We start from the raw sequence: 20,826 nt of genomic DNA, 5'->3' as shown, positions 1-20,826 counted from the left end.
AAATGATCCACATTTCCAGAACCTATTTTCCATGTTGTAGATAATTTTTTTTGGGAGAGAGATCCATTCCTTTGGAGATGTCTATTGGCTGTAAACATAGTTATGTCAACTTGTACAAAATGCTCTATATATGAAAATTTGAAAGCTTGTCAAAGTCATATTCAATAGTAAGAAATGGTGATTGACTCATATTCACAGTAGAAACTTGTGTTTCAGTGAATCATACATTATACATATTTATCAGATCTCAAGGTTAATAAAATGGTTCTAGTGCAGTCTGCAACTTGTTTCTCTTAAACTGTTGCTTTTTTATCTTCATGATTAGGTTGATGTTGCTCCCTCATCAAAGGACCAGAGCTGTTTTGAAGCTGTAATTCGATGCCTGGCAGCTGATAGGGATGGGTTGAAGCAGCATAAAGCAAATGATGGTGGCCTTTTAGCTGAGGTCATAGCTGCAGGATTTAAAGGTACCTTTGTATAGCTTTCTATCTGTGAGTTTTTGCGGAATGTGATGATTCTGCAATGCTGATGAACCGTTAATTTGATCTTTTGTTCTCCATAGGTGAACTCCCTCGATTTCAAGCCAAAGTAACGTTAGAAATTTCGCAGCTTGATGCTTGGTATACAGATGATATGGGTTCTTCTAGAACTCCAGCTCCTTACATTGTCCGAGGCCTCTGCCGTCGCTGTTGCCTTCCAGAGACTATTCTTCGCTGTATGCAGGTGCTGATCTTAATTCCATGGTGCACTCCTTTTGTTCTGTAAGAGCTGCATTCCATTATGCACTTTGTGCCATGGGACGTTGGCAATAGTTCTGCCCCTTTTTAAAAGCTTATGAAAAGGAGCCCAAAATTTTATAGATGAAACAAAACACACTCAAATTTGAAGGATTTTCATTTAAGTTCTTAACTGCATTTCTCTTATCGAATTTAAGTGGGTAAAATGCTAAATGTAGGTTATTTAGATTTCAGATGTGAGCTTTGTATCAGCCAGCAGCCTTAGAGAGAGAAACGTTACTTCATTCATTAACCCTAATCTCCGTAATAAAGAGATTAGGGTTGAAGAAAGATTTACAAAGTACATCAACAAAAAATAGAGGAATGTTTAAAGACACCTCATAACTATTAAATATTGCAAAGAACCACCTAGAAACATACACTCTTCTAATTCAACACTCCCCCTCAAGCTGGAGCATACATATTAATCATGCTCAGCTTGTCACAACATCTAAAATGGTCACCAATAGGAAGAGCTTTAGTGAAGACATCTGCAGCTTGATCTTCTGATGATACATGAGTGGTTATGGTTCCTCCTTGAACGGGATACCGAATGTAATGACAGTCCACTTTAATATGTTTAGTTCTCTCATGAAAAACTGGATTATTCGCAATGTATGTGGCTGCTCGATTGTCACAGTACATCTTCATGGGAAGCAGAATCGACACACTTAGGCTAGATAGCATGGATTTAGCCCAAGTCATTTCAGCGACAGTTTGAACCATAGCTCTGTATTCAGATTCTACACTAGATCTTGACACCACACCTTGCTTTTTGCTTCTCCAGGATATAAGGTTGCCTCCCACAAATACACAAAATCATGTGGTAGATTTCCTGTCTTCGATTGAGCCAACATAGTCAGCATCACTATAGGCTTCCACTTCCAGGGTCTTGCCTTTTGTGTATAAAAGTCCTTTGCCAGGAGATGATTTCAGATATTTGACCACCATTAAAGCAACATCCCAATGAACATTCCTGGGTCTTTCCATAAATTGACTTAGTTTCTCCACTGCAAAGCTAATGTCTAGTCTGGTCACAATAACATAGAGGAGTTTTCCAATAAGAGACCTATATGATCGAGAATCCACTAATTCTGATTGGTCATCATGAAGATGTATGCGTGGATTCACAGGTAGATTGGCCGGTTTAGCTCCTAGCATCCCAGTGTCTTGCAATAAATCCAGAACATACTTTTGTTGAGAGAGAACTACACCTTGTTGCGAGCCATCTCTATTCCCAAGAAATATCGTAGTTGACCAAGATCTTTCGTCACAAAGTGTTTTTGAAGGAACAACTTTGTATCAGAAATTTCTTGATCGAAGTCACCTGTCAGGATAATATCATCAACATAAACTATTAGAACGGTCATACCCCTGGAATTCTTCTTGATAAACAGAGAATGATCAAAAGGGGATCTCGCAAAGCCACACTTTGAGACTACCTCAGAGAACTTTGTGAAACCACGCACGAGGACTCTGCTTGAGTCCATAAATAGCTTTCTTCAGTTTGCGCACTTTTCCACACTTCTCCTGTCGTTCAAACCTTGGTGGTTGTTGCATATAGACAGTCTCATTAAGATCACCGTACAACATAGCATTTTTGACATCAAGCTGATACATAGGCCAGTCATGGTGTACAACCACAGAGATGATAAGACGAATGGTCCCCAACCGAGCAACAGGAGAAAAAGTTTCGAAGAAATCAACCCCGTGAGTCTACGTGTAGCCCTTAGCAACCAACTGAACTTTGTATCTTTCCATAGAACCATCAGAATTATATTTCACTATGAATACCCACTTGGAGCTAACAATGTCACAACCAGGAGGTGGATCAATAAGTTCCCAAGTGTCTCGCTAAACTAATTCATCCATCTCATCTTGCATAGCTTGTCTTCATTGGGTATCTAATATGGCCTGTTGGTGACAAGTAGGAACTGCATGAGCCGCCAGAGCTTGAATAAACTGTTGCATACTTTTACCAACATTGTCAGTATAAACAAAATGAGATATAAGATGCAGAGTACATTGTCACTTGTCTTTGCGAAGAGCAATAGGTAAGTCCTGACAGAGATCAGATGGACAAGGTATACTCTCTTCAGATGTACTTACCTCCTGAGAAGCGGTTGGGGAAGGATCATGAGAAGGGTCCTGTGGACGTGTGTAGACCAGCGGATGATCACGAAACTTGGACACTACAACGGGAGAATCCCTAGAAGCTATGTCACCAAGGTGCGGGATGCAGGTGCCGGTACGGCACATCTTAAAAATTTTAGGTGCGGTGGTGCGGGAAGACTATTTATTATTATTATTATTAATTTATAATAATAATTAAATGATAATATATATGACAAAATTATTTCTAAATCACAAAATTATTAAATATCAAAATCAAAATTTCAATTTTCCCCTTCCTTTCTTTCTTAATAAGGAGGTTAGGTTCGGGGTCGGAGGGAGGGGTCGAAGCGCTCCGTTAGTCCGTTGTTCACGAAGGGTATTCCTATAACTATTTTGGTTTTGGGTAAGTTGAATTGGATCAGAATCCAAATTCGGACCCGAACTCTATCGCTCGAAGAGGAAGCCCGACGGGTTCCCCTTCCTTATCTTCCTCTTCCTCTTCCTCTTCCTCGTCTTCCTCTCTATCTCCCTCTTTGTTGCCCTCTCAATCTCTCATTCCGCAGGTGAGCATCAACACAGAGAAGAAGAAGGAAGGAGAAGTGGCGGCGGCAGCGGTGCAGCACGGCGGCGATTTGGGTAACTAGCTCTTCCTCCCGTCCTCACCTCTCTTCCTCCCGTCCTCACCTCTCTTCCTTAGGGGTGCACAACGAGTCGAGTTACTCGAACTCGACTCGTTAGTTTAAACGAGCTGCTCATTTTGTTAAACGAGTCGAGCTTGAGTTGACGAGTCGACTCGTTTAACTAATCGAGTTCGAGTTGCATGAACTCGACTCGTATAAACTTGACTCGACTCGTACAAACCGGTTCATGAAACCGGTTCACCGGTTTAAGGTTAAAAGTAAAAACGAAACGTCGAAAGCCTTTCTCTCTATTCTCGATTTCTCCTCTTCCATCGACCGCAAAATGTCTTCCCTCTTCCGTTTCCGTCGACCACCAGACCAGACGAGGTCACGAGAGAAGCGCCCTTGTGATTCGACCATGTTCCATCTAGAAGGGGAAGGCCGATGGGGTGAAGCCGCGAAGCGCAGCAGCCGGCAGGGCGGCGGGCGATAGGTTTTCTTCTTCTTCTTCTTCTTCTTCTTCTTGAATCGGTTCTTCTTCTGTTGGGTTTTCATTTTTTTCCCCCTTCTTCAAGCGCCTGGGTCTCGCTTGCGTGGTCGGTGATTTTCCCCCTTCTTCAAGCGCCTGGGTCTCCTTTGCGTGGTCGGTGATTTCCCCCTTCTTCAAGCACCTGGGTCTCGTTTGCATGGTCAGTGACGCGCGACCTTTGTCCCAGACTCCTCGGTTAGGGTTTATCTTCTCCCTCGTTTTTTTTTTTTGGTTTATTGCTTTGAATCTTGTGGTGTTTTCTATTTTGTTGTTATTGATAGTAAATTTGTTCTTCTCGTTTTCGTGTGTTGTTTTTACATGTAATGTGGACTGATTACATCTCTGTTTTTACATGTAATGTTGTTTTTGGTGTTTTCATCTCTGTTTTTCATCTTTGTTTTGCTGTTATTGTCGTGTGATTTTTTTTCATCTCTGTTTTGCTGTTACTCTGTTTTGCTGTTACGCGAGTCGAGCTCGAGCTAAACGAGCTAAAGTTAAATGAGCTTAAATGGTAAACAAGTTGTCGAGCTAAATCGGGTTAATCGAGTCGAGCTCGAGCTTGCTGTAAGAAGCTTGACTCGAGCTTGAGTCGAGTTCGAGCTCGAGTAATTTTAGTCGAGTCGAGCTCGAGCTGGCCAAGCTCGGCTCGAACTCGCTCATGAACAGCCCTGCTCTTCCTCCCTCTCCCAACTGTTTCCCCCTCGCTCGAGCCCTCTCTTCCTCCCGTCCTCACCTCTCTTCCTCCCATCCTCACTTACCCTCTCTTCCTTTGGCGTTCATCCCCCCTCAACCTTGCTCTCCCGCTCCCTTTCCCCCAATTCGTGTCTCTTTCCCACACTCTCTCCCTCTCCATACCGCTGCCCTCTCTTTTTACGGTGCGGTTTGGGTGCGAATCTAGGTTGCACCCACACCCGAATCAGCACCCACGTCACGCGGGTGCGGGTCCATTTCTGCCGCACCCTGGTGACACAGCCTAGAAGGAGACTCGTAAGGAAATGACTCCAAAGAAATATGAGGAATAGGTAGTGGGTCAGATGACAATGGCAGCTCAGGTGAGGTAGGTGAGGAACTATAATAAGGCTGAGACTTAAAGAATGTCACATCCGCACTGATATACTCTTTTTGAGTGGTCAAAGCATTTGTAACCTTTATGATTTCTGGAATAGCCAATAAAGACACACTTAATGGCTTGGGCACCTAATTTATCACGTGTGAGTCCAAGTATGTGAACGAAGCATGTGCAACCAAATACTTTGGGAGCTACTGGAAACAAGGATCGTTGTGGGTGCACAAGTTTAATGGGAACCTTGTTGTCAATGGAGGATGAGGGTAAACAGTTGGTCAAGTAACAGACAGTGAGGATGACATCTCCCAAAAAATATGCAGGTAGATTAGTATGAAGCATTAGGGAGCGTGCCACATTTAAAAGTTGGCGATGTTTCCGCTCAGCTACTCCATTTTGCTGAGAGGTGTGAGGACAAGTAAATTGAGGAGAAATGCCATGAGTAAAATTTCATTAAGGTAGATGCCTTGAACTCAAGAGCATTATCAATGCGAACACTTTTAACAAGAATACCAAACTGGGTCTTTATTTCAATAATAAGGTTCTTGAGTGTACATATGACCTCAGACCTTTCTTTCAAAAGAAAAACCCAAGTGACTCGAGAATAATCATCAACAATGACAAGGAAATAACAAAATCTAGACCTACTAGCAACTCTGCGAGGACCCCACACATCAACGTGAAGAAGATCAAATAGTCCACAACTGGACGGACTAAGACTCGATGAATAACTGCTACGGGTGTGCTTGCCAAGTTGACAGGCCTCACACTGGAATGACTCTGGAACTGATAGATGAGGAAGTATGTGACGGAGCTTGGAGACAGATGGATGACCAAGTCTGAGATGCCACTGGAAGGAGGAGGACAATGAAGAAGTCGAGACAATTGCAATACCCACAGAATCAGACGGAAAGTAGATGCCCCCTTTCTCTTAGCCTTCACCAATCGTCTTCCCAATTTGCAAGTCCTGAAATGAACATACACCAGAGTCAAATGTAACACAACAATGTAAATCATTAATCAATTGTCCAACTGATAAAAGAAGATTGGTGCAAAACTTAGGAGCATATAACACATTAGGAATTGTCATAGACTGAAAAATCTTAATATCTCCATAACCCGTAATAGGAGACCATCTACCACCATCTGCATGTCTCACATGACGTGTCTGAGGTAATGAGTGTAGCACGATAAACATACAAGGCCTACTACAAAAGTGTCTCGATGCTTTTGAATCAATAATCCAAGTAGTACCTGTATCATGTGGAGCAGTATCAACAGACATAGCACTGTCTATCATAACTATAGAGGCTGACGATTGAGTAGATCTGTGTGCTAAGAACTCCTCATACTCTGAGTTGTTGATATTCACAGTCACAGTCTCAGGATTGGAAGAAGGTAAAGACCCCTCTACTACTGATGAAGCTGCTTGGATAGATCCAATAGGAGACTGTAATGAATTCTTGCCCTGCTCAGATGCAACACCTTTTCCTAGGGGTATAGCGGAAGGACGACCAAGCTTATCCCAATATCTGTCTTCCAACTTGGGAGCATCTAACTTTACAGTAGAGCCATAAGAAAAGAGATTGCCTGTGTTCTTATGCTCATACTGCGTCTCTGTCTTGCCTTCAGCGGCCATAGTGCACGACTTGACAATGTGATCTTAATCTGGTTGCACTATGATACAATCAAGAGTATAGCGTGCAGCAATCAACTTGAGAAAACTTAGGCAGATATACATATATATTTTCTCGCACCAAAAGCAGTCCTTAAAAAGAATTTTTGTGAACATGTTGCTCAGTAAATCAGTCCACCAATCACAACAATCAATAAATGAACAAGAATATGTGAACTTCTTGTTCAAAACAGGCCACCAGGCTTCTACTTATCCACATATGCATATAAAAAAAAACTTTGTTGTTCAAATCAGTCAACCAATCACAACAATCAAAAAATGAACAGGAATATATGAACCTGCTGTTCAAAACAGTCTACCAAGCTTCCAAATCAGTCCACCAGATTATAAAACAGACATTCAATCTAATAAAAAAAATATACCCAATGTGCAGCTACTCCACTTGCCGCCACTTTTCCACAGTCATTAAAAATATGATAAGAATATGGTCCACGTGCATTTAATCTTCCACGAGCCCAGATCTGAACTGAATCCACATGCAGCTACTTTTCCATGAGCCTAGATCTGAATAATAATGGAGTCCATGTGCTGCTATTCATCCACGAAGCTAGATCTGACTTACAACTTTCCACTGCAACTCCCACGTAGTTGCGTACGCTCCACTACATCCACGTTGGGGACCTAATCACAAATACCTCTCACATGTGATTAGGTTCCCCTTTCACGCTGCTTCACTGTCTTTCGATCAACAGAGAGAAGAGAGAAAGGAAGGATAGAGGAAGAGAAGAAGTGGGAAGAGATGAGAGAGGAAGAGAGAAGGGGTCGCCGGCGGAGAAGGGTGGAGATCGCCGGCTCTGATACCATGTCACAGCTGGCAGCCTTAGAGAGAGAAACGTTACTTCATTCATTAACCCTAATCTCCGTAATAAAGAGATTAGGGTTGAAGAGAGATTTACAAAGTACATCAACAGAAAATAGAGGAATGTTTAAAGACACCTCATAACTATTAAATATTGCAAAGAACCACCTAGAAACATAAACTCTTCTAATTCAACAAGCTTGATATTATTATTCCCTCAAAAGGGTAGCATGTTTTTTAAAATGCTCCTTTTCTTTTGTGTAGACAATCTGCAGTGCTGGCTAAGATTTTACTTTAGCAGCAAGAACAGGAAGCAAATTTCTTTTTAGCTACAAGCGCTGAGAGGTTTCTTCTTTTGATGTAATGCATGTTTATTTTTCTAAAAAGTCATGCTTTCACATCTTCTACTTATTCAAGCTTACTTGGAAATGTCTTCTTCAGATGTGTCCTGGTTTATCTGCAAGTTGCTTTTTGCTAATGGGCTTGCACTTAACTCCTATTGCACTTATTGCACATTGGCTTCCTGCTTCACTTTCTCCTTTTTTTTTTTGTTTAGATACACATTCTTTCAGTTCTTTAACCTTGGAAGTTTGAGTGATATTGGTGAACTCTTTATTGACAATCCTTTTTTCTGCAGGTTTATGTATCACTTGCTGAATCAGGAAAATTTTTATCGAGCCATGATGAATTAATTGATCTAGTTGCCTCATCTCAGTCAGCATTGCTTCCGTTGTTCAGCCCCCTTCAATTGCAGGTCTGTTTGTAGCATGCCATTTGATCTCCAGAAGAAGTTTATTTTTTTCTTCCCTACTGTTTCGGTCATTCCAATTGTTGATTATGTAACTTAGATTCCTCTAATCATATGCAGTAATTTGTTTTTTCTTTTGGAAAGTCCATCTACCCTGTTTTTTTCAACTTATTTTTATTTTCTACGAGTGATTCGTTTCATTTTATGGCTACTTGCATGTTTGAAGATGCCCGTTGTCTATACTACTTTCTTTTGTATGAGAAATTAGAACAAATCATCTTAACTTCTATTAACAAGTTCACCTAATTTTAGGTCTTCATTTGAATAATATAATTGTTGGGCGATGTGGGCTTTTTGCATATGCAGCCCTGACTGATGAGAAGTACTTCCATCCAAAAACAGAAAGTGCACGATCTTCTCTGTTTGGCTGAACCAAACTGTACTTCAAAAGTTAAATCATGTTAAAGGTCACATAGCTACACACTCTAGCATTGTTATTGAACTTGACCTGCGCTCAGTTGATCAGTTTTCAAGCTTGAACTGTTGAGGAAAAATTGATTCTTTTTTTTTTTTTGTTAATAACGTCACTGGAGAAGGAAGAGAAGCTGCCTTGTCTAAGTCAAAGATACCTCTCTCTTATTTTTGTTTAAAAAGCATTATTTGCCATGAGGATAAAGATCACCATTTGAAACCTTAGTTGGCTACTTGATAATAATGACTATGGTACACATGCATGCGGTGGCTCATTGATGTTTGATCTACTGGTGTTGCTTGTTAGCTAGTTCATCTGCTTTGCTGTCCGATTCTTGGTTAAGTTTAAAAATGTATAAGATGCCACAAGATAAAGACAAAGATGCCATTTTAATTCTGATTTGGCCACTTTATATTGATATGATATACAAGCATCTAATGGGTCTTTGATGTTGCTCTGCTAGTGGTGCTTGTGAACTAGTCCATCTCATGCACTACCCTATTCTTGGTTGGAATGATCAATCTGGTGTTAAGATGTCTTCCATCCCATTTAGCTGTACTTTATTACAGTTACTATTTCTTGTACCAGCACCATCTTCTTTTACTATTTTTCTTTCGTCATATAGTCAAAACTGCTTTCTAATTAATTTCTATAATATAAATGATCATGCAACTTGAATGGTGGAAATATGGGAATTCCATTACAATTTTTTTTCTACTGTGTAACTTCAGATTGTTCAGGTTATTTTACTGATAAATGTATTGTTTGTCCAGGAATTTCTATTGTTTGAAAGGGAGTATGCAATATTGCAAATGGAAGCTCAAGAAGAGCCATTGACAAGTCCTTGATAACTTATGACATTTATAGTTATGTGTTATCATGAAGTGCCCAGTTGAGGTAATGTTTGATGCCCTAACCTTTCTTTTCGTATGAAGAATATTTAATTTCAAATTTATTAGTTATATAAAAACATAATGTACACCTTAAAACAGATACCATAGTTTGGTGATGTGTGGTTTTGGCTGTCTGGCAGGAATTCTGGCCAATATTTTCAGATCTGATTCTATGGATGAGCTTGGACGGCCAAATTTTAGAGGTTGAATATAATATCAAAATCTGATGCGCAGTGTGTATTTAACAACTCCCCTAGTTTTCACTGAATTGATCTGTTGATTTTAAAACCTTCCTATTGATCCATGTGTCAAGTTTGAATGTTCTTTTCCAATCCTATAGGTTTAGGCCCTCCTAGCTCATTTCTTTGGTTGAAGGCTGGACAAACACCAGATGGCTATGCAATTTAGTTGTATATTTTAAGCAGACATGTTTGTTCATTTGTATATTTATAAAATACAAATTGCTAAAGAAAATAATAGCAAGATAGGCTAAAAAGTGTAAAACAGTGCCATGTCCTGCACCTGTGTCCATATGTTCCCACGGGGGTGGTGTCCTTTCAGGTATGTCCATGTGATGTAAGATTACAACCTTCTTTCTGTGTGATAATGCCCGACTGATATTACTCTAAATTCCATTCTGGCATTCACTTGGAAAGTACTTCCTTTTGTGTTGTAGGAACTCATTCGTAACCTGGTTGGTAACTTCAGATTGCTTTGGAAATAGCTGCAATATTTCCGTTTTGTCTCCAATACAGCAAATCTTCGTCCGCTTGAATTTCAATTTTAGCTTCGAGGGATGTTGCTGTTAGTTTTCTTTGAGAATAACTGTCCAAAGTAATATATATGCCATTTACGGGCATCACTGGAAGGTGAAAACCCCTGGGTTTACCCCTGGCAGCTATGCATTACGAACGAACGCCGTGTGGAAGCTCATGGGGCGGAGTGGCAGGGAAGAAAATTATGTTACTCTTTTTTTTTTTTTTTGGTGCTTGCTTCTCATGAGGTTTGTATATATTTGGTCAAACATTAGTTTGAATTGGTTTTCATACAATGTTTCCTTGTAAATGTATTGTAATATTCGGGTAATCATTTCTGCATTACTGCATGAGCATCACCATCACCGATGGTTCTCTCGTGGCAACTTTTGGAGTCTAGTTTTGCGTATCGAGGAATGACTTCGCTATTTCTATCTTTGTTAACTGGTAAAACAATTCTTAATTTTTTCTTTCCCATGATAAAACGACGCTGGAGCCTGGATGTAAATGGTTTCGGGTTCTCAGCTCAGTTGCCGAGTCTCTCATGAGTGATGCATTGCCCTATCAGGGTCCCATCCGATCTGGCATTCTAGCTCAATCAACTCAACTCATATATTTCTCAGCTCGAGCTTGAGTCAGGTTTTACAAGGTCGGCTCCCACTTGTTTAAACCTGTGGTTCACTGTTTGCACAGTAAACCTTACCTGAACGAAGATTCTTTGTGTCAGCCTCAAGGACACCCTAGGCAGCATGCTGGGTTCTCCGAGGCACGGGTGGCCTCACCGGAAAGGGTTGTAGGTGGTCATCGTTTCACTGGACGTTGTAACCTGTTTGTGTTTGCCAAAAGGCAAAAGTCGAGAGAAAGTTAAAAAAAAATAAATAAATAAATAAATAAAGGAAATAAACATACCTTCGGTCGGACGTTGTGATACTAGCGTGTTAGATTGCTGGCCATTGGGGCGGCCGATGGCTTTCTGGAGGCCGGAGAGAGAAACTCGAAAGAAAATGAGGGTTTGGGAGAAGCAGGCGTGAAAATTTCGAAGCCACCCCAGGATTTTACGTCCAGCCATCAAAATAGCAAACTAGTTCTCTTGTCAATTATGACATTATCAATGTACTGTTTTGATGCATTGAACGATGATTCAGGAGCTTGTCCTAGAACGCGAGTCGTGGGCAACTATCGTTAGCAGTTGGAATCTTATGGTGTATTTTTTAAGGCTGCAAACTCTAAGCCATACGGATATTAACCATTCTAAGCCTAATCCTGTACATGCGTCAGGCAGTGCCGGCCTATACGGTAGTCTAGACAAGCCTTTTGATCATTGGAAAAATTGATTTCGTGATACATGTAAAAACTATTTATAAAGTCCATCCGTCTAAAATTCTAACGTATCATATGGCGCAAGGAGATGGAGTATGTACTTTTATTTTGGAACATAATACAACCTTTTGTGACACCGTTATGTTACCAATGCAACACGCAGACCTGCAGCTCTTTTTTTTTTTTTTTTTTTTTTTGAAATTGGACACGATGAACCGAGTAGTTTTAAATTTTGTTAATATAATTTATAGACTTTACGTATTTCAATATTTTATAGAATGGGGAATTGAACTAAGCCGGTTGCTGGACGGTTTTAGACAGCAAAATAATTAAAATCAGTTACTAAAGCATTATAAACCATTGTTAAAAGTAACATAAATGATTGCTACACCGCATATTTAGCAGCGGGAACTTAGTAGTTATGTAGCCATCCAACAGCGTCCGGTCATTTCTGTTAACTTTTATAAAGGATTATTACATTTTGTGGATTATTGGTCGCGTGTCTTCTAGTCTTGAAATTGTACCTTCACCGCAAGGGCGCTACCGGTAATATATCGACTTCAGGCTAAAACCTTTCGTCCCGGGCCCTCTTTCCCCATGGTCATTGGTCGTCCTCGAGCCTTTGAGGAACCTGCTCGTTCTCCCTGTCTTGGCGAAACCCTAGAACACCTCTCTCTATCTATTTCTCTATCCGATGTAAAGATGGTCGGGGTCTGACGCTTTTGATCTGTTCAATTCAATCCTTCTTTCTCCATTGTTGGAAATGGGGATTTCCTTCAAAGTGTCGAAGAAGGGAACTCGGTTCCGGCCAAAGCCGGCTCCATTGGGAACTTCGGGCGGAGACGTAAGCGACCACTCGAAGGAGGGTGATGATCCGTACGTTCCTGAGAAAAGGCTGAAGACCGAGGTAACTACTCGGGTTTTGGTGAATTCCGTCTTAATTTTCTTCGTTTTGCACGCTGGATCGTTTCTGTTGTCTGGTTGTGTGCCCTCGAGTGTTGAGCTGCTTGCGATGTCCCTTAATTCTTTCAGACTTTGTGCATCAGATGCTGAGATGTTTCTGTTTCTTTTTGGGGCATGTTTTACGAATCTTATTTAGAATATCAGTTTTGAAAATTAGTTTAGCGGCACGCTCTAACTATCACGAACGATCGAACGATGTCCCCTTTTTGCAGCTTCGTGCTTCTGATGTAAATGTTCCGAATTCTGCCCAATCAATTTTATCCAATGGTTCTGAAATCTGCCCAGCTGATCCAGGTGAATTTCTTTTATTTTAATACCAATTATTCCCAATCTTTCTTGTGGTCCACTAACTTTGTCATTGTTTTCCCTCTCTAGAGCAAGAAGTATCCTTCTCCCTGAACCTTTTCCCAAATGGATTTTCCATGGGGACACCATCTGAGGTTAGATGAATGCTTACTGTAGTTTTGTTGTTTGATTGGTAGAATTGTGTCTGTTACCTGTTATTAGATTGGAAGGTACTGACGTATCATCAATTTCAGAAGGGAAAGCCTCTGCCCCTGCTTCAAGATGCACCGAAATTGCTTTATCCTTATAATAGGGTCTGCGAGACTCTTTTCTCGGTAAGTGGGTTATCATTACTGCATGCATACTACCATGGTAAATTTCCGCTTTCTAATGTTTTTCCATATTTTGAATAAATAAGAGAGGCAAACCGCGGCTAGACTAAATTATTGCCCGAGTCATCTGTTAAAGAATTCTGGATGTCTCGTTTATGTTTTCAAGTTGAGTTTGCTCTTGTCTGCTTTTCTTGTTCGTCTTGCTTTTCATTTTTATCTGATATTCATCTTTTTCTTAAATGCATAACTTTGCCATTTGCATGGTATTAAGAATCTCTTTGTAGCAAACATTACTTCTCTCATTGCGGACACTAGAGAAACCAAAAAGACATGAAACATTTTGTGCGTTGAAATAGTTTTTGTAATTTTGCAACAATGAATGTCACCCAACAATGCAAGGCTCGTGTATTCTTCCTTTTAACTCTAGTTCAAGGATTCTGCTAATTTTGGACAGAGTTTTAATGTATAGTTCAATTTTTTTCTTGCCCTTGCAGGCAATTGAGTGTGGATTTTTGCCAGGTGACATTTTGGACGACATACCCTGCAAGTATCTTGACGGAAAGCTTCTTTGTGAGGTGAGTTATGGATATAACCTCTTCAGGAAACTTACTTCATATTGTTCACTGTTTTAGCTTCACTTTTGATGGTGTTTCTGGAATGTAATCTGAGAAGGCAAAATGTGCCTTGTTTCTCGTGTAGGCACTAGTGCCCACCTTTTCCATTGGACTGGACCATCTAGGCACCTAAAGAGAGAAAATGCTCTAATTTTCTTTCTTCCTCTTATCTTCTTCTTGTACTTTGACCCGTTTTCATTATTTTTCTTCTACGTTTTCCCTTCTTTTGTTGTTTTTACTTTTTATCCTTCTCCTTATCACCCTTGTCCCTTCTCATGTTTTTCCTTTTGCATCCTCTTTTGGCCCTCATAGGAGCCCTCCCGGGCACGCCTTCATGGAGAACCACCAGCTCGGCTAGCCTAGCACTTTTAATTACTAAGAATGTCATTGACAACTTTACCCATAGATGATCAGTGAAGAAATTTGAATGGCTTGAGACCTTGTTATTTGGATCTGTAACTCTTATCGTGTCAGCGAACCAGCCACAAGCTACGTATTTTTTTTCGTTTTGATGACTGTACAACTGATCTTTCGGATAGCTGTAGGTTTAAGTAGTATTACCCTGTGCAAACTGCTTTTGCTATGAGACTATGAATGATAATGTTGTTTACTGGATTGGAGTCCTTTTCCTCTTTCTACTTCTCCTAGGAAGCAAATGGTATTTAATTTAGACCTTGGACTAGTTAGGAAAGTTGTGAATCTTTTGATCCCTGGTACACTAACGATAAGTTTTATCACTTATAAATACTTTATTACTTATAAGTGATCCATTTATCACTAGGTACTGACTCACAAGATTCATAACTTTCCTAACTAGTCCAAGGTCCGTTCATCCAACTTAATTGAGGTTTGTAACTGCTGAAAACAGCATCATCGACTCTTTGGAGTGAGGTATTCCCTATTGATCATCTTCGAAGAGATGGATTGGTATTAACCTGGTTCTTTTCAAATGGCTTTCACCGATTATGTTTTGTCTCACCCCTGTGCGGAACAAAATTCTGTTTTGAAGTCCTGGAGTTAATCTTAAATATTAAATCTGAAGTTGTGGGATATATGTGTCAATTCTTTGAAATGATGAATAATTGAATAGCCACATATTGATTACTATATGCTGCTATAAAGTTGACATTCTTCTATTTACCATACCATTTCTTTCTCCGTGCCTCCATCCATCCATCAGAATCATCAAAATATTCCTTGACTGAATGAAGTCATGAACAACTTGTTTTGACTTGCCATCTGTAAAAGAACAAGCACAAAATGTTTGGTTGTAATAATGGGCCTTTTGAGATGGTGGTCCTTTATCATTGTTTGGTAATTAATAGAGAAGCTGTATTTCAGGTACGAGATTACCGTAAATGTGTGACAACACCAGGAAATTTTGTCTCTGGTGATGGTTCTCCAATTGTTCGGAGAGTGTGTCTGCGGATGTCAACAGAAAATGTTGTGAAGGACATGCCATCCATCACAGCCACCTCGTGGAGTTATGGTGATCTACTGGTTAGTATTTATAAATGGTAGATTAATACTACACCCTAAACACTTGAATCTTGAATATAACTCTTTGATTGTGGACATAGGAAGTCGAGTCTCGAATAGTGAAAGCATTGCAACCAGAACTCCATCTGGATCCTGTTCCATTGTTGGACAGACTTAGTGCAGACCCAGCGAAAAACAAGGTATAGCTCTGATGTCTGATACTTTATTTTTTCCCTGCCTTTCAGGTACAATAATGATTGCCTAAATCCTTACGTTTAAGCTATTTCCAGCTGAATCTAGGTATGAGTTTGCATCGGAAGAGAACACGGCAAGCACCTTCAGTTCAGGTTCTGTCTAACAATCTATCTCATGGAAAGAAAGTATCAATAGAAAGGGTAGGCGAGAATGATAAAAATCAGCTGGTACTGCCTTCAGTTGATGCAGCTATTCAACGTCCTCCCTACAATGTTGCTGCACAATCTCTTCCATCACCTTCCTTTAGAATCCAAAGCACTGGACAGGATTTCTCTAGGCAGGCAATGGGTGCGGCTTTGCAACCCAAGTACCAAACAATGATTAACAACTCCAAGAGTGGTCATGATCAGGCTTCAAATGTTACTTCTCCAAATGCCTCGGCAATTAATACTAATTTCATTCCAGGAACTGCACAGGACTTACAAAATTCATACAAAGATCCAAGACCGTCTCTTGCAAAGAGGGAGGGTCAAGGTATGCAGATGCCATCTAACTTTGAGATAAAACGGCCAAGGCAGGAGCAACTTGGCTTAGATGGGATCCATCCACAGCATGCTGGTTTACAGATGGACTACTCCCTGCTTGGGGCTGATTCTTCATGGAAGAGCACACTTCTGCAGCAACAGTTTGAGAGCAAAAGAAATGCCAATGTCACTAATCAGAAGCATCACCAACAGGCAGAAAATGATGCAAGACAAACAGTTCAAGGAATTTCAAAGTCTGACGCGGGGCTCCCTTATGTTGATGATAGGGGCCTGAGGTATAATGTGAAAGTGGAGCAACCTGAAGTTGTCAAGTTAGAAAAGCAAGATGCTTTGATGACTAAAGATGATCAAAGTACACTTGGAATGTCACCTAGTCATACAGACTCGCTGATGCAGCCACAGCAGCAAGCGCAGCAATCATTCATGAGATTCTCTTCACAGTCACAGTGGCATAATCTTGGTAATTTTATAGAAAAAGACCAGAAAAAAGAGGATGCTTTACAGAAGAGAAAGCAAGCACCAACTTCTCGTGTTTCTGGTGGTACAATGGAAAACTCACCGGTGTCATCTAAATCTGGAGAAATGTCTAGTGGTTCCTTAGGAGCACACTATAACATGAACACACAAAAGGAGAAAGCGTCGGATACTGCAACTGGTGCAACCTCTGTCAGTTCTTGTCTTACTGATGCTGGTAGACATCAAAATCCCATGTCTGGGAAGAGAAAACAGGTTCCCCTTACACGAACCCCTGCAGTTGGGTCTCCTCCTTTTAATGCAAATAGTCCTTCTATTGGGACTCCTCCTATACCACCGTCAGGGCCAAAGCCTGATCCAACATTTATAGAAAGATTCTCAAAGCTTGAAGCGGTGGTTCAAAGGTATGGTCGTGTTCAAACTCACAGTTCTTGTGTATGTTGTCTTGAAGGTTATATATGGCTATGATCTCTAGGACTAGACTTGGTCTTACTTGCATGGAGTTCTCAACAGCTGGCATACAGAAACCTGAATGTCAGGGATGTACTGATTGGAGCTCCATGTTTGAGCATAGTTACAAAATAGTTTTCTGGTTCCTCTTGTCAAGACTCATTCTTACTGTGCCTATGTTGCATTTCCAGATACGGACTCCATTGCAAAAAGAATAAGGTTGATGAAATTCATGAGAGGAAACCACTGTCACATTCAGCGGATCTTATTGTTATGCATCTTTCAACGGCACAAAACATCGATGATGTCAACGATCCTATGTGTACCAAGTCATTGTCAAAATCTCTGCTTGGAGGTAGCATGAACTTATGTAAAACAAGGATCCTGGATTGTGTTCGTCCTAAGCAGATAGTTCACGGTACTTGTCTGCACTTGAAGACAGTGCTTGTTTACTCGATGAACCTTCTATTAATAAATTCCTGCTATCACATATTTTTGCAGCAAATGGTATGACTGTTGTTACAGTTCGAAACAAATTACTCATGTCCGAGAGGCACAAGGATGGCATGGTAGAAGCAGTGATACAATATGGTAATGAAGAGGAAAGCAGCGATCTCCTCTCATGTCCCCAGGATGCTCTTCCCACATTGCCCAACACGGTGAGTCTGCAAATTATCAACCTCAAGCCATCTCCATTGACCTTATTTTACCTATTTCCTCATGATCATTTCTTTGTCAACAGCATTATGCAGATTTGTTTGCTGAACAATATGCTAAACTGGTGAGTTTTCATGTTAATTGTTCAGATGCTCATAAGGTTTACTTTATATTTTTGTTTTTTTTTTCAGTTTTGTTAATGCCTAGAATGGTTTTTCATATAGATGACTCATGATGGATATGAAGTCAGTGATCAAATACAAAACCGACCTGGAGGAACTCCATCTGGTTCAACATCTTCTGCTTCTCTGGGTGGTCCTGCACATGATATGCCATATCAACAGCCTGTCTCAGGCCACACAGTGCCTTCAACGGGTATAGTGGCTGGCAGCGTCCAGCCTATGAACCCTTTACAAATGCCCTCTCAGAACCTGCTACCAGGCTCAAGGATGCAGCATCCTGGAGTCGTCCAGCCCCCTCCATCCCACATGCAATCGGGCTATTTGCCATCACAAGCAAGACAACAGCACTTGGACCCAACATCACATCTTGCTGCCGTTCAACCTCCCCAGTCACCTTTACAGCAGCAGCAGCACCAGTACTCACAACTGCAGAGAGCTGCTCTTGGCCAAAACAGTCCATTGACACAGCTAAATGCAGTTGGTTCACCTGTTGGTAATCAAATGGTCAGCAGTTCCAGCAATCTGCAGCTTCAATTGCTTCAGCAGCAACATCAACAACAACAGCAGCAGCCACAACAACAGCAGCAGCAGCAGCCACAGATGAGGAAGGTGATGGGAGCGCTTCCTGGTATGGGCATGCCAAACATGGGAAGTGGCATGGTTAGTGGTCCTATGCAACCAACTGGTGCCACTGGTGGCCTTGGAAATTTTGTTGGACTTGGCGGAATAGGCATGGGCATGGGGCATATGGGACCTAACATGTCGGCACCAATGGGCACCATATCTGGTTTGAGCAATATAAGTCAGATGGGCTTAAATCCTGCTTCCAATGTCAGCAACGTCATAAGCCAACAAATGCGCTTAAACCCTGCCCAGGCCAGTACAATGGTTGCAAAACTTAGGATGATGCATCAGAATAGAGGTCGAGGCATGCTGGGGCCAACATCCATGAGGAGCCCTATTGACAGTTTGGGTGGGATTCCTGGCACCGGACCAATGTCCGTGCTGGGGCAAACACTGAACAGAACCAGCATGGGTTCCATGCAACGAGCACCGATGGCAGCTATGGGCCCTCCAAAGATGCCTGGGGCAAACTTTTACATGAACCAGCAGCAGCAATTTCAGCAGCAGCAGCAGCAACTGAGCTCACCCCTTCAACAGTCGCTAGTGGGTAGTGTTCAGCAGCAAGTTAGCTCGCCATCGGGGCTTACCGTACAGCAGCAAATAAACCCCCAGTCACAGCTCCAGCCACAGACACAGTCACACTCGCAACCTCAGCAGCAGATTAGTCCTCAGCAGTTGAGCCAGCAGACTCCGTTGAGCCCACCACAGCAGCTGAGTACGGGAGCTGTCCAGCAGCTGGTTACTCAGCAGCAGATGAATGTGGCGGGACCTGGTACTGGCCCCGCAAGCCCGCAGCTGAGCTCACAGACCATGGGATCGGTGGGTAGTATTACAAGTTCTCCTATGGATCTCCAAGGAGGGAGCAAAAGTAATTCTAATATCAATACTAATTAGCTAGAGAGAGATCTAGGACCAGAGCGATACACTTCCTCAAGGCAGCTAATGGTTGGTTTCTAGATTCTATGTAGACGAAGACATTTTATAGATGTGGGATAAGTAGGCTGTAAATACGAGGCACGCATTGTTTCGGTGATCTATAATGCCAAAGCCAAAGCCAGGTGTACAGCTTCTCTCAGTTTTTTGAGATTGAAATGTGATATTGTAATGTGAGGGAACTCCTCTGCGGTCATGCAAATGTTGTGATTTGGTGTGGCCCAGAGCATGCCCGGTTCCGTTTTCTGGTTCGGTGATCGAAGCGGATAACTGAGGGGCGATGCCAATCTGTCCAAGTCTCAGCCGCTCTCACTTTCGACCATCTTTTCTGTGCTGGGGTCGGCGGTCCCTCCCCTTCTGTGACAGAGGACTTGTTTTGGTAATGAATACAATAAAATAAACAAAAGGGGAGATGTTGGGCAGAAACTATCCTCGTAGGCCTCTTACGATCTTGATCTTGTTAGCTATCTTTGGCTGCTGGAGCCACACAATTGCCCTCTACATGTACATATGTCGTAGCTTATACCGAAGATGGTGAATCATTACCATCAACTCAAGTTATTGACAGCCTGTTTTCAACTGACTTTTTTTTTTTTGTGGAAAAGCTTAGGTGTGCTTTTGACGCTGCGAAAAACTCAGGTGCAATTTTTAATATTATTAAAAGCCGATTTTCTTCCCTGAGTGCAGCCCAATTTGGATCTAAACTAGTTTACTTCATGTTCATTGCTGGTCGATCATATTAGCAACGGATGCTGTATGTTAGACCCAGATCCTATTAGCAGCGGAAACCTAATTTACTTTGCCGGACGTAATCAAATTCAGATAAAATATCCAATCAAATTGTTTTGTAAAAAATAGACATAGAAGAGAAATTGACATCATGTATAAAAATCGGATCAGATTCAAACATAAGGCATAACCTGATAGGAACTTAAGACATAACGCCCGTTTGGGTTCAAATGAGAATTGATTTTTAAATAAATATCTGTTTGGAACAGATTCAAATTCGAATTTGATTTCAAATAAAGATCATATATATAATGTCCATTCATTTTGAAAGTCAGTTCTTAATATATCATAACGTGGCTCATATTCGATTGTGCATCTAAAAGTCGGCATCGGAAGTGAAAACAAACTCTGAATTTATTGATGCAGATATAAAAGGAATCTTTCTCCGTTTGGAAATGAATTTGTATATAATAAATCTGAATATGTGAACATTTGGTAAACTAAGTTAGATTTGAACCAGCATTCAATCAATTTGATTGAATGAATATGCGAATATCTGATCAATCAGATATCGTATT

General features: G+C 41.1%; 3 protein-coding genes across 6 annotated transcripts in view; 2 read left to right on the top strand and 1 right to left on the bottom strand.

Annotated features, from left to right (window-relative positions):
* LOC116264385 (nuclear pore complex protein NUP107) overlaps positions 1 to 10,811 on the top strand; it is a 34,510-nt gene extending 23,699 nt beyond the window's left edge. The window contains exons 21-26 of one of the 3 annotated variants that reach the window (XR_004174833.2): positions 326 to 467; positions 563 to 723; positions 8,236 to 8,352; positions 9,592 to 9,715; positions 9,852 to 9,914; positions 10,388 to 10,811. Coding sequence is in view for 1 of the 3 variants with exons in the window: in XM_031644554.2 (XP_031500414.1) it covers positions 326 to 467; positions 563 to 723; positions 8,236 to 8,352; positions 9,592 to 9,666 (495 nt within the window). In the remaining 2 variants the exon portion in view is untranslated. Of the gene's footprint in view, positions 1 to 325; positions 468 to 562; positions 724 to 8,235; positions 8,353 to 9,591; positions 9,716 to 9,851; positions 10,273 to 10,387 lie in introns of all 3 variants that reach the window. The other 2 variants (XR_004174832.2, XM_031644554.2) reach the window with 2 other exon arrangements.
* Positions 5,961 to 6,830, bottom strand: LOC116264386 (uncharacterized). The gene is made up of 2 exons (XM_031644555.2): positions 6,358 to 6,830; positions 5,961 to 6,070 (listed from the first exon to the last, which is right to left on the bottom strand). The coding sequence occupies exons 1-2, from the start codon at positions 6,740 to 6,742 to the stop codon at positions 6,042 to 6,044; spliced, it is 414 nt and encodes a 137-aa protein (XP_031500415.1). The 5' UTR covers positions 6,743 to 6,830; the 3' UTR covers positions 5,961 to 6,041.
* Positions 10,812 to 12,350: 1,539 nt separating the features above from the next.
* Positions 12,351 to 20,084, top strand: LOC116264119 (protein PHYTOCHROME-DEPENDENT LATE-FLOWERING). 2 transcript variants are annotated; one of them, XM_031644128.2, is made up of 12 exons: positions 12,351 to 12,693; positions 12,962 to 13,043; positions 13,125 to 13,189; positions 13,289 to 13,369; positions 13,861 to 13,941; positions 15,322 to 15,480; positions 15,561 to 15,659; positions 15,750 to 17,077; positions 17,315 to 17,541; positions 17,625 to 17,782; positions 17,866 to 17,904; positions 18,005 to 20,084. In XM_031644128.2, the coding sequence occupies exons 1-12, from the start codon at positions 12,550 to 12,552 to the stop codon at positions 19,478 to 19,480; spliced, it is 3,939 nt and encodes a 1,312-aa protein (XP_031499988.1). In that variant the 5' UTR covers positions 12,351 to 12,549; the 3' UTR covers positions 19,481 to 20,084. The 2 variants fall into 2 exon arrangements, with proteins under 2 accessions (XP_031499988.1, XP_031499989.1); XM_031644129.2 differs by lacking the exons at positions 12,351 to 12,693; positions 12,962 to 13,043; positions 13,125 to 13,189; ... (1 more) ...; positions 13,861 to 13,941; positions 15,561 to 15,659 and having other exon boundaries at positions 15,345 to 15,480; positions 15,705 to 17,077.
* The last annotated feature ends 742 nt before the right edge of the window (positions 20,085 to 20,826 follow it).

This window comes from Nymphaea colorata, chromosome 11 (genome assembly GCF_008831285.2).
Source record: "Nymphaea colorata isolate Beijing-Zhang1983 chromosome 11, ASM883128v2, whole genome shotgun sequence".
NCBI classification, from domain to species: domain Eukaryota; kingdom Viridiplantae; phylum Streptophyta; class Magnoliopsida; order Nymphaeales; family Nymphaeaceae; genus Nymphaea; species Nymphaea colorata.
The sequence above is the reverse complement of the archived record's forward strand: the minus strand, read 5'-3'. Positions and strand labels throughout refer to the sequence as shown.